Source organism: Symphalangus syndactylus, chromosome 10, assembly GCF_028878055.3.
Source record: "Symphalangus syndactylus isolate Jambi chromosome 10, NHGRI_mSymSyn1-v2.1_pri, whole genome shotgun sequence".
Taxonomy (NCBI): Eukaryota; Metazoa; Chordata; class Mammalia; order Primates; family Hylobatidae; genus Symphalangus; species Symphalangus syndactylus.
Window position 1 is genome coordinate 117,979,411 of NC_072432.2, and position 12,462 is coordinate 117,991,872.

Sequence of the window (12,462 nt, forward strand, 5' to 3'; positions counted from 1 at the left end):
GGATGCATTTGATCTCCCAACAAAACAATAAACAGTTTTATTTTTCTGTCACAATTTACCTTGTCACATATTAGCTACCACCATATTTATTCCAATTAACCAGAGTAATATACATTTCATTTAAAATGAGTGAATGCAGGAAGTAAAGCTCTTAAAATATAGTTATCACCTTTTATAGAATAGAAATATGGGATTATGCATCAGGTGCTATTAAAATGTACATGATACCTCTTGAATACACAAACCCACTGAGGGAATTATTAAAGAAACACTTCACTAGAAGAGTAAACATGAAGACATACATTGAATATTTATTGCCATACTATCTAGAATTTTTATGAACATGCTTTTAAACTTAAATTGGGACACACATAACAGATAAAAATGAGTATACTGGTGAAATTAGAGCGGAAGAATATTTAAAACTGGAATTATTTCAGAATCTGTGAAATGCATGCCTGTTGTTCATAAATGAAATATCCACATGCCTAGCTATCTGTGGTAGCCACTAATGATCTTCCCTTCTTGCTATTTGCCCTCGGTATATGCCCTTGTGTAGATCTCTCCCACACTGAATCAGGCAGACTAGTCTCTGTGACCAATAGTACACAGTGTTGGTGATGGCGTGTGACTTTCAAACCTTGGTCACAGGAGACATTGCAACTTGCTTTGGAGAGGTCCAGCTACCATATTATAAGGATACTCAAGCAGCTCCTTGGAGAGGCCCACATGGAGAAGAAATTGACAGCCAAGTTGATAAGCCATCCTACATCCCTAATCAAGGCCTTCAGTTAATAGTACCCTCAGTCAACATCTGACTATAAGTCCATCAGCAGCCAAGAGCCAGAAAATCCCAACGGGGCCATTCCCAAATTACTGACCTGCAGAAACTAAGAAAGAATGAGTAATTGAGGTGTTCAAAGCCACTTAGCTTTGGAATGGTTTGTTATGCAGCAACAAATAACTAATACATACTACATAATAACATATTGAAATATTATGTTGTTATCAAAAGATACTGTTTACAACTTTCCTTCTTCATTCATTTATTCTGTCAGTAAGAAATACTTCAGAATTTCTTGAATCATACCATGTAGTGCCATGTCTAATGCCACTGCCTCCTATTCTTATCTGGACTAAAACAGTCTCTTAGTCTCTTACTTTGATTCTTGTTTTTCTAGAGTCTATTCTCCACACGAGAGCCAGAGTGGTCTTTATAAACCATAAATGAGATAATATCACCCCTCCCCTGAGTAACCTCTTCAAAAGTTTCTAATGCACAAGGAATAAAATCTAATTCTTTGGCCTGTAAGTCCATTCATAACCAGGTCTTTGCCTGCCTTTCTCAGCCCTACCTTCTACTCTCATTAACAATCTCATTTGTGTTCCATTCATACGACTGAGCAATGAGCTTAATGCATGTTTCTGGGTTCAAAGAAGCCAAGGTTGCTGTACTTACAGTTTCCGCCACCTGAAGCACTCATACCCCATACCCTTACATGCCCGGCTCTGATCAAAGATCATCTACTTGTTACCTGTTTACTTGTTCATTGTCTGTTTACACACACACACACACAGAAATACACACCATTATTAAGTCCCCAAAACCAGGAACATTTTCTGCTTTATTCCTTGTACCTTGAACAGCATCTGGCACTTAGCAAATGATTAATTGTGTGGAATGAATGGATGATCAGTGTCAAAATGTACATAAATAGAAGCAAGAACTAAAACAGAACGTATAAATGAAAATAACTGGGTTTAAGTGGAGGAAATGTGTTTTCTTTTCAAATTTGTTTTTAATACCATTGTTATATTATTTTTTTAAATTCTCATATGCAAATAATTACCTATGTTGAAGTAGAATTAAACAATTGGTTAAAAAAAACTATAGTTACTTTCTGGGGCTGCTAAGGGTTTTTATTTTCTTCTCATTTTGCCTTATCTTTTGACACTCTAGTTCTTATTTAAGTCTCTTCACTGGGAATTTTCTAGAAGACCTTAAACTAGAAATGGTCCTCACTGCCTAGCTTGTATAACTCACTGCACTTCACTCTGCTGGACATTTTCCTAAGAAATAAATATTCTGAATTCTCCGCTGGGAGCCCCTTGCAAATGAATCACGGCTGAACCAGTTCTGACATCTCACTCTGTACCCAAAAGAGAAAGAAGAAATTCTCTATGCTGTTCATGTTTATGGAAACTTCTCACAAGTATTAAACCTTTGGCATTCCAGAAACATATGTCCACTCAACCCAATATTCTTTGTCAGGTGTTGTGAAGGGAAACAAGGACATTTATTTATTTATTCAGTCAATCTTTATTCCTCTCCCCTCCCAAAATGATTTGAAATTGCTTGCAGTAAGAAGACTTGCAAGAAGAAGGAAGAGGAAAAGGAAGAAGAAGACAAAAAAAAAAAAGGGCAAAGAGTGAAGGGAGGAAAAGAAGGAGAAGAAAAACTTGAGGACTACTAAAATGTCAACAGAACTAGAAAATCATGGCCAGGTAGAAGAATAACATCATGAGAACCAGCATCTTGAATGTTGGTGATCCTTGAAGATAAATGTCAAACTCATCTCTATTTATAAGACCTGACTCCTGCCTTCTGAAAGCTTCTATTAGCAGATGAACTAAGATATGGACTTAAGTCATCAAAGGGGTGAAAGAAAACCTTGATCCTAACTACAATGGAACACTGTGACTGTATATGTGGCTCTTGAATGGTACAGGACTGCCTTGTAAGGATTCTGACTATTGTGTGAACTCCCGAACCACTGTCACAAAACATGCCTGTGGAAACATACTCTGATGCCACAAGTGTACCTTATAAGCTGGACCACAAAGGAGAGGCAGTGAGGTGGGTGAGTCTGAGTCTCAGCCCTGCCACCAACCAGCTACATGACCTTCGTCCAGTCACTTAACCTTAGTTTCTTATCTGTAAAATGGGGATTATAGGCTGCTCGCAGTGGCTCACACCTATAATCCTAGCACTTCGGGAGGCCAAGGTAGGCAGATCACTTGAACCCAGGAGTTCAAGACCAACCTGGGCAATGTAGTGAGACCCTGTCACTATTTTTAAAAAATGCAAATAATTCTTAAAATAATAATAAAATAGGGGATGATAATCATACTGGACTCAGAACATTGTTGTATGTAAGGAAGAAATGAGTTAATACAGAAAATGTACTTAGAATAGCATCATGGGACATAGTAACCCCTCTGACAGCACTGGAATCTCCATATGGGTAAAAAAGTGACCAAGTTAATTGCTTACCAATTTGAGCAATTAAATTGCTAGCAATGAAACTTCACACTAAGTTTAGCAATTCCCTTTAGGGGATGGATTTTTAGTGAGGACATGAGTAACATATATGTGCTTTCCATTCAGCCATTTAGCCTGGACATCTAAAATAAAGCAGTAAGGGTATTTCAGGAGATTTTGAATTATGAATCTAGAATGGATCTGAGATGTCCACCACTGAACCCTTGTGTAGATAAGCAAATTGAGGTTGGGCAGGAATGGCCAATGTTCCATAATAGTGCAGGATGGACTCTTGATTCTTGGTTCTTTGCTCTTTCCACAAGAAGGTGTGGACTTACTATTGAACACTCTTGACTTGCCAGTCATCTTGAAGGCATTTTAATCGATGGGGAAAGTCACTCATTAAATAAATATCCATTGTGCTTCTACTATGGCAGGAACTATGCTGGAGACTGGGGTTAAATTAATGAGCAACAGAGATCTGATTCTAATACTTGTAAAGATCCCACTGTAATGGGGGAGGCAGACATTCATCAACTGATCACACAAATAGATGCTAATGGCCAGAATTAAAAAGTGTACAAAGTCTTATGTACATATTTCAAAGAATTTGACCCACTAGAAGAGGTCAAGGGAGGCTTCCTTTAGATAATTACATTTAAGCCTAAATCTGAAGGGTCAGTAGGAACCGGCTGGGCAAGGCTGAGGGAAGGAGAGAAAAGATGAGTGCTCCAGAAAGAGGAATCACCAAAAATCCTGTGACAGATGGGAGAACAGAATACCAGGGTGACTGGAGTGCTGGAAGTGGAGGGAAAGGGGTGTACAGTGGGATGAGGTTAGAGAAGTAGGCAGGGGTCAGCACTAGGCAGGCCTTGAAGATCACATTCGAGATTTTGGTTTTCATATTAAAAGTAGGAAGCCATTAGAGGGTTTTATTCAGGGGGATGCCATGATCAAAATTTGCTTTTTAAAAGATTAGCCTGCTGTAGGGTGCTAATTGAAGGAGACCAAGAGTAGGCCCTGGGAGAAGGGTTAGAGTGGTGGCAGTGTAAATGGAAAGATGTGGAAGGATTTAAGACATGGAGGTGTTCTCACTGTAACTCGGTGGTAGGTTAGTCTCGAGGGGCAGAAGAGAGGTAATGGGAGGTAGGATGTCATTCAAGGAGTCCGTTTAATGGAATCAGATGATTATAGAGAAGGGATCATTCATTAGGAGAGGGAATATTGAAAGAGAACTGCAGGTTTAGGGGGAGCAGAGGGAAAAGGGGCACTGACCACAGTACAAAATTTGGGGAAATGTTAAAAAAGACTTTAAGCTCAATTTAGGTTTTTTACTATTTTATTATGGCACACAGGATAGAGGATGGTACAGTTTTCTTAATTCAACCAAGTAATTCTCAAAGCATCCAGCTATTTCCATTTTGCTAAAGTTACTTTTTGCATGTAGCTTGCATCTGTTTGAGACTTGCCATATACATCATCCCAGGTCTATTAAGCAGAAGTGTGAAAAGCTTTATTTCTGAGGAGATGCCTCATCTTTACAGAAGCCAATACACTGAAAGCCTTCACAGTTCCAATCCATACCATCATGGCAAAGAAGCACTTTACCTATTTGCATAGCAACATATATTTAACTAGAAATAGGTGGTACAAAGGGATTAAGTAACTTTAAATGGAGACCACTTTGGTTTCAGGTTAAATTAATAACTTATAAAGATAGTCTAAAAAGCAAATATTGAATGAAATTAGCTGACAAAGCAATTGTTTCAGAACAAAGGCAGAATAGCAGATAGTCAGTAATATCATCTATATTTATTTCACATCAAATGCAAGTGCAAGAGCGTTCATAACTTTACAATGGACAGAGAGAACAGATGGGGTGTGTATTTGATGCAATGTCCAACCAGTCAAGCTATCATTGAAATCCAAATATTTCCCAGTAGAGACATGCAGAGCAATGTCAATGTAACATACAAGCATATTACCTCCCCCCTTAAGTGACTCATAATTTCATTACTTGTGTCTGTAGCTTTTAAAGGTTTAAAAATGTGTAGCATTAAATGTTATTTACTTGAGGCAACAGAGTTACGCTTAACAATACACTAAATCATGAGCTCAGGATTGCAGGCAACATGTTTGCAGTGGAGTGGCAAATAACTTTTGGTAGTTTTAATCCCTTCTCCTGAAATTATATATAGATAAAAAATTATTCCTTCTTATTGTACCATGTTCTCAGGTTTTAACCTCTGCCCATGATATTTAGACTATATTTTAAAATGCAGTTATAGGGATGAATGTATGGGATTCATATTCTATCCATATTGCATTATGACATATCAGTTTGAAATGACCTATTTATCATGGTTCCATAGTGTAATGGTTAGCACTCTAGACTCTGAAATGACCTATTTACCATGAAGAGTCTGTCTGACAAATAATTTCAGAATTGCTCCCTAGAAAGCCATCCCAAAACCTAACACAGCACGTGTTATGAGGCAAAGTCTATTGTTATTTATAGACTTTCTCATTTACTCATGTTTATTATCAGTAAAATTTTTGTGGGGAGAGATTTCATGAGTAATCACGACATAACTGTATCCCTCAGAATTTCCAATGAAGGAAGAAAAAAAAAGTATTGGTAATTGTTAAAATTTCAACTTTTTAAAAAATTGGAGGTCAATAGTCCACTGGTATATACTTTATATTGGTGCCATCTTTAAGGTATTTTAATTAAGTAACAACCACAGCAAAAAATACATCATTCGGTATAACTTTATTTACTATTTATTGCACATAACTCAGGGTCTTTAATTGCTAACCACCGAAGGTTCAAAGGACTATTTTTCCATGAAGTTTAACATTAACATTAGTGAATTCATTTACTCATGTGGTGTTTTTTATTGTAAACATCTGAATGATTCACATTGCCGTAGATCCTGAACTCATAAGCGTGGACCATGCACAGGCTGGCAGCAAGCCAGAAAGCCACTCTGCAAGCAAACAGATACTCTGCATAAAGAGGAAATTCATAGCACAACATTGAATGTCCAACCTAAGTCATCTCAGAATTATACATATATTGACTTTTTAATTCACATAGAATCTGGAACTCAACTGGTTGGTTGGTTGGTGATGGGGTTGACCTGATATTGGGAGAATTATTCCTGAAATAATTAAGGAAATGGGGTTCAATCTTTCTTCTTAGCTGCTTGTTCCTCCCCAGCACCTTCAACCTTCTTCTCCTCTTCAGCTTCTTTGGTTTCCTCTTCTTCTTCACCTTCACCTCCTTCTTCTTCTTCTTTTGCTTCTTCAGACTCTTCCTTGGCAGCTTTAACATAAAAAGAAAATGTACAAAATCCAAATCCAGGGTAAGTCCAGTCAAAACATGTCTGCAAAGGTTTTATTTGCAAACACAACTGTCAGAACGCTCACCAAAACCTCCCAGCTCCACTCTCTCCAAAAGCACATGTAACAGACAAAGCTTGCCATGAATAATTTGCCACTGAACACATATTTAAATTGAATGAGATCACTTCTAGGTATGGGAAGCTCTGCTCCTCTGCAAGACTTAACCTCAATATTTCTTTCATTATGTATCTGGTATCTGTTTTTGTTCTTTAGGACACCAACCTGCTGTGTTAAATGATTGTATTAAAAAATGAAAATTTTGACCAATCACCTCATTCAGAGTAGGTGCCTTAGGAAAGATTTGCTAAACAAACAGAAAAACTATTTATGATTCTAATGTCATATATGAATAAATGAGCAAGGCTTCATTTGTCTTATCCACCTCCTAACAAATCTCCACACCCAGTTTGCACTTGAAGTTGCAGGGGTTTTTTCTTATCATACCTTCTTCCTCTTCAGCTGCCTCCTCTTCCTCGGCCTCTTCCTTGTCCTTCTCCTCCTCCTCGGCTTCTCCTTCAGAGGGGGGCTCATCCTTGGCTTCCTCGGCCTTGGCAGCCTCAATGGTTTCCTCCACTTCGATCTGCTCCTCTTGGACATGGCTGGTGTAGTAGGACGGGAAGGAGCGGGTGGACATCAGATAGGAGCTGGTCTGTAAACCGCCGTAGGCAGATCGGCCAAAGACCTGGGAGCTCTGGGAGTAGCCACTGGTTATGCTTCCCACGCTGGTGAAACTGAGTCGGGTCTCCTCGCCTTCCAAGAGTTTCCTGGGGATGCAGATGGAAGGTGAGGTCAAAAAACACCTGTGTTTCACGACTTGCTCTGAGTACCCTAAACACAAAGGCAATCAGGAGCAGGGCTGGAATTTATCAATACTTAATGCCTGGGGATTTTTTGATGGAGACCAGAAAAAAAAAAACATCCTATTAGATTTAAAGTGTAATAAGAAGCTAAAAACAGGACTCCTAATTACAGGGTTAAATTCTTATATATCTAAATACCTTCTTCTTGGAAGAAGACAAAAACTGACACTTCATTATTTCAAAAGGACTATTCTTGAAGGTTTCTGATCCAACATAACTTTAAATGGGATCTGATTTTCTTCCTAAGGTTTAATGGCTGCTGTCTTTGCCCTCTATTTTCACCTGTAAGCTGCAATCTCAATATCCAAAGCCATCTTCACGTTGAGGAGGTCTTGGTATTCTTTTAGGTATCGTGCCATTTCACTCTTTGTGGTCCTCAATTCATTTTCTAATTTGTTGATTGTGTCCTGTTTGAAGACAAAAATAAAAAAAAAAAATCCGAAAATAAATCCCTTCTATTATTTTACTGTAGTGTAGCTGCAAAGGCCTAGTTTCGATTAAAATCAAGTTGCACACCTTTGATAAAATCTCTCCTAGAATAACTCCCTGTATCTTTTAAAAAACCTTCTTGCCTAAAATACTCAAGTTCATGAAGCCTGAGATGAAAACAAAGATGGAAGAAAATTCTGTTCTTCTGTTTCTTTACTTAATACTGTTTAATGATCACATAAAATGCCTGCAAACAAACTAAGTTGATAGAAAAACTGTGTTTCTCATTCACTGATTAACTCTTCTTTAGCTGGGTTACATGCCAGGAAACTAATGCCTTTCTTTATGAGAAGAAAATAGCCAGATGTAAAAAAAAAGAAAAAAAATTATTTTCTATAAAATATTTCCTATGCATCTAAATTATTTTTTCTACTCCCCAGAAGAAGAAAAAAATTTTGACTCCCCAGAAGATGGAGATCTTTTAAAATGGAGATCTTTTTGAAATTGTATTTTTTCTACTCCCCAGAAGATGGAGATGTTTAAACAGAAATGTTGTAGAAGATTTTACACATAAAGAAAAAAAGAAAAAAAGGTAAAAGGAAATGGTTTACTACGAACATCACTTGTTAACTACCTAAAACAATGTTGACTATTTTCCTGTCTACCTACTAAATAAAGGAAGGGAGTGGTTGGTAAAACTAGTCATAAAGCATGCTGGTCACAGTAATCTTTCAGAATTAATTGAGAGTTGTTCACTCTACTATTTATTAACCAGATGATCCGATAGTTGCTGCAAAGTAACTTGTGGTTAATGCAGGTCAGTAGAGAGCAGATCTCACCGCAGGCCGGAGGCAACGCCCAATTCCCACGTCTTCCCCTCCCCCACCCAACAAGAGCTGGGCAGCTTTAATGAGGAACGCCGGTGCAGCAGCACCGAGCACACTCCCAGACTACAGTCGCGCCCGCACTCACGCCCTTCAAGTGCCCCACTCCTCCCACACAGTGGCCAAGGGGCCAAGCCCTATTCCTAAGAGCTGCGTGCAGCCGCACCACCCCTGGTCTACACTTTCTGGGCGCACCAACTCTCCCCCTTGCTCGAGTCTCCGGCCTCCCTATGTTTCTGGCCGTGCCGCACCTGCATAGCGCTGATGTCGGCGTTCTGCTTGTCCTCCAGCTCCTGCAGCTGCTTCTCCAGCGCTTCGTTCATGCCCCGGCATGCTTCGATTTCCAGGGTCTTGGCCTTGAGCAGACGACGGCTCTCGGACACCTCGTCCTTGGCGGCGCGCACGGCGTCGGTGTTCTTGGCGGCGCTTTCGGTCAGCACGGTGAAGCGGCTCTTGAACCACTCCTCGGCGTTCTGCATGTTCTTGGCGGCCAGCTTCTCGTACTGCGCGCGGATGTCCTTGAGCGCGGCGGAGAGGTCAGGCTTGGTCACATCCATCTCCACGGAGATCTGCGCGTACTGGATCTGCGCCTGCAGTTCGGCGATCTCCTCTTCGTGCACTTTCTTCAGAAAAGAGATTTCGTCCATCAAGCTGTCGATGCGCTTTTCGAGCTCTGCGCGAGCGAGCGCCGCCTCGTCGGCGCCTTTGCGCGCTTCCATCAGCCGGCCCTCGGCGTCCTCGCGGCTCAGCACCTCCTCTTCATAGCGCGCCTGCAGGTTGCGCAGGGTCTCCTCCAGCCCTTCGCGCTCGCCCTGGAGCGCCTGCTTCTCGTTGGTGGCATCTTCCGCCGCCAGGCGCAGGTCGCGGATCTCCTGCTCGTACAGCGCCCGGAAGCGGGATGGCTCGGAGTGCTTCTGGCGCAGCACCAGCAGCTCGGCTTCCAGGACCTTGTTCTGCTGCTCCAGCTCGTGCACGCGCTCGATGAAGCTGGCGAAGCGGTCATTGAGGTCCTGGAGCTGCGCCTTCTCCTGCGTGCGGATGGACTTGAGGTCGTTGCTGATGGCGGCTACCTGGCTCAGGTCGAGGTTCTCCAGGCTGGGCATCAACGATCCAGAGCTGGAGGAGTAGCTGCGGCGCACGGACAGCGAGGAAGACACCGGCGCCGAGTAGCTGGAGTAAGCTGAGCGTGCGGTGCTGTAGCCACTGCGCACGCTGGAGATGTGCACTCGAGGCGTCTCCACGTAGCGCCGCTTGTAGGAGGTCGAGTAGTACGGCTCGTAGCTGAAGGAACTCATGGTGGCGGCCAGTGGCTCCCCGGCCCGCGGCGGCGGTGGGAGCCCGGAGAGAGAGGACAGGGGAGAGAGGGAAGGGGGAGGATGGATGGCTGTGTGCGGCTCGGCGCCGTCCTGCCACCCCTATTTATACGCCGGGAGGCTCCTGACGCAGCCTGCGATCGATCACCGCGCGCCGGCCAGTGGGGGCAGCGCGCTGCTGCAGCCAAGGCGAGGATTCTGCGCAAAAGGGAAGGCGGGGTCGAGCTACGGCCCCGGGGAGCTGCGGCGCTCGTCCTTTCCACTTTGCTCAGAGGGCCCTGATTTTCTCTGAGATCCCATGCCCCCTCACTCATTTCCCTTCTCTACTCACGCAGCCCCTCCTGTCCTGCATCGCCCAGACCTCGTGACACTTGGATCCTTAAGTTGTCCCCAAAACAGGTTCTTGCTCCCTTTTGACACCCTAGCTTTCTGTATCCCGTCACCTCGCAGACACCCGGTCCCCCCAGCTCGCCCTTTTCCCACCAGGAACCTCCTTAATTATTCCCCTTGGTGTTCACGGTGATGGTGCCGCTAGGGGATTTTAGATACAAATAAATAGGCTAGGTTATGTGTATGCAGTATGTATGGAGAAGAGTTTTAATTTCTTTCTAGCTTTCTGGCACTTTCTGCAATTCATCTTCCTTTCTCCTGATTATTTTTCTTTTTCTTTAATGCGCTGCTTCTCAACACATAGGGAATGTGCGCGCGAGTGCGCGCGCGCGCACACACACACACACACACACTCGTGAAACTGCGGCACTACTGCAGGCGTTGGTTTAGCATTTTTAAACCTTTAGAGCAGTTAATCCGCCTGTTAGTGTTTCTAGATTTTCACATTTCTTAACTGAGAATGAAGCCGCGGATGGCTTTAACGTGTTGCAGTGTGTGGGTGGCGGAGGGCAGAGAAAGAGTTGGAAACACGGAGACTGACTGACTTGCTGAGGCAGCCGCGCGCTCCGCAGCCGGGAGCTTCAAGCTGCCAGGATCCTCACCAAGCTAAATTTCTGCTTGCTACCACCAACCGCAGCACATTTAAAGTCCGCTTCCCTCTTTTTACACATGTGTAGCACACAACCTGATGATTTCGGTAAGCCTTGCAGGTGGCTGATTTTCAGGGAATCCGCTGCGGCCAGCCCTGAGCGCCGGGTGTGGTCTCTGGGGAGGAGAACTCGGCACTCAGGCTTCTTCAGGAAAGGATAGAAAATAGCCATAGCCGCGTGATTCTTCCTCCCATACACTGTAATAACCCGAAAACAGATGCAGTCAGGAATGCATGGATTTCCTTCAGGAAGCACCCAGATGCTTGAAACTGGCGCACGCGGTAGCGCACGTGGATACAACCCTGCGGTTTGCAGGGCATTTTCACGCGCATGATGTTAGGAGTCCCCCAGGTTTCATGGAGGGATTGCAGAGATTTACACGAAACACCTAAGATTATCTGAGCAAGCATTTAGTTTTTGTTTTATTTGTATATCGCAGCATTTGATGTGCAACTTATGTTTTTTTTAAGAGGCCAACTGAGGGGGAATATGGTAACTGTTTTCAAATAAAGAAGCCGGAATGGCTTCCCCTGTGATACTTGGAGGGTGAAGTATTTGCAGCGGTGCAGTTGCTTCTGGAGACATTTCACTCCTCTCCCGAGGAAAGGATGGGGTGAGGCTTATCCTCAGAGGTCGTTTCTGACCTCCCTCCCCCCCAAAAAACCTGTGATTGTGATAGCCCACCGTCCTCATGATAGAATGACTGCAGCAGATAGCTTTCCTCGGGTTTCTAAACAGTGTCTGTTGTCGCAAATAATGCAAATTCAGAAATATTGAAATTAGTAGTTTAAATCTATCAAGACTAAGTGATCTCAGAGGACCATCCATGCCCAAATATTCTAGATTTCAAGCCTAAGGTCATGAGGCTGTCCTGAATATTGTTTGTCCCTGGCAGACTTGGTAGGGTACTTACTCTGTTGACTTTTAATAGCCTAGCTATCCCTGGTCTTTTCACTCATGAAATTCAAGGGTGGAATAGGCTTCTCTGGAGGCGGGGGGGGGGGGGGGGGGGCAGGGGGTGGAAGAAGCACCTAGATTAGCCATAGAGTCGTCTCCTCCCAATTACCCATATGTAGATGAAGCGTGGCAGAATGGATTATTTTGTTAACCTGCTCCCTGCAAACCACATTGTTTCACACTCAGTGTGTGTGAGTCTGCATAAAACACACTCTCAGGTATTTATGAATTCATTTCCTTTGTGCCAGCTCTCTTTCCCCGGAGTTTCAGATCACCCTCAGATCTTAAGTCCATCAGCGTTTTGTTTTT

The 12,462-nt window shown here is 42.9% G+C and overlaps 1 protein-coding gene across 1 annotated transcript; it reads right to left on the reverse strand.

Moving 5' to 3' along the window:
- Window positions 1-4,583: 4,583 nt before the first annotated feature.
- Window positions 4,584-10,378, reverse strand: NEFL (neurofilament light chain). Its single transcript, XM_055295733.2, has 4 exons — window positions 9,095-10,378; window positions 7,813-7,937; window positions 7,115-7,434; window positions 4,584-6,590 (listed from the first exon to the last, which is right to left on the reverse strand). Exons 1-4 carry the CDS (start codon window positions 10,136-10,138, stop codon window positions 6,451-6,453), a joined length of 1,629 nt encoding a protein of 542 aa, XP_055151708.1. The 5' UTR covers window positions 10,139-10,378; the 3' UTR covers window positions 4,584-6,450.
- Window positions 10,379-12,462: the final 2,084 nt, after the last annotated feature.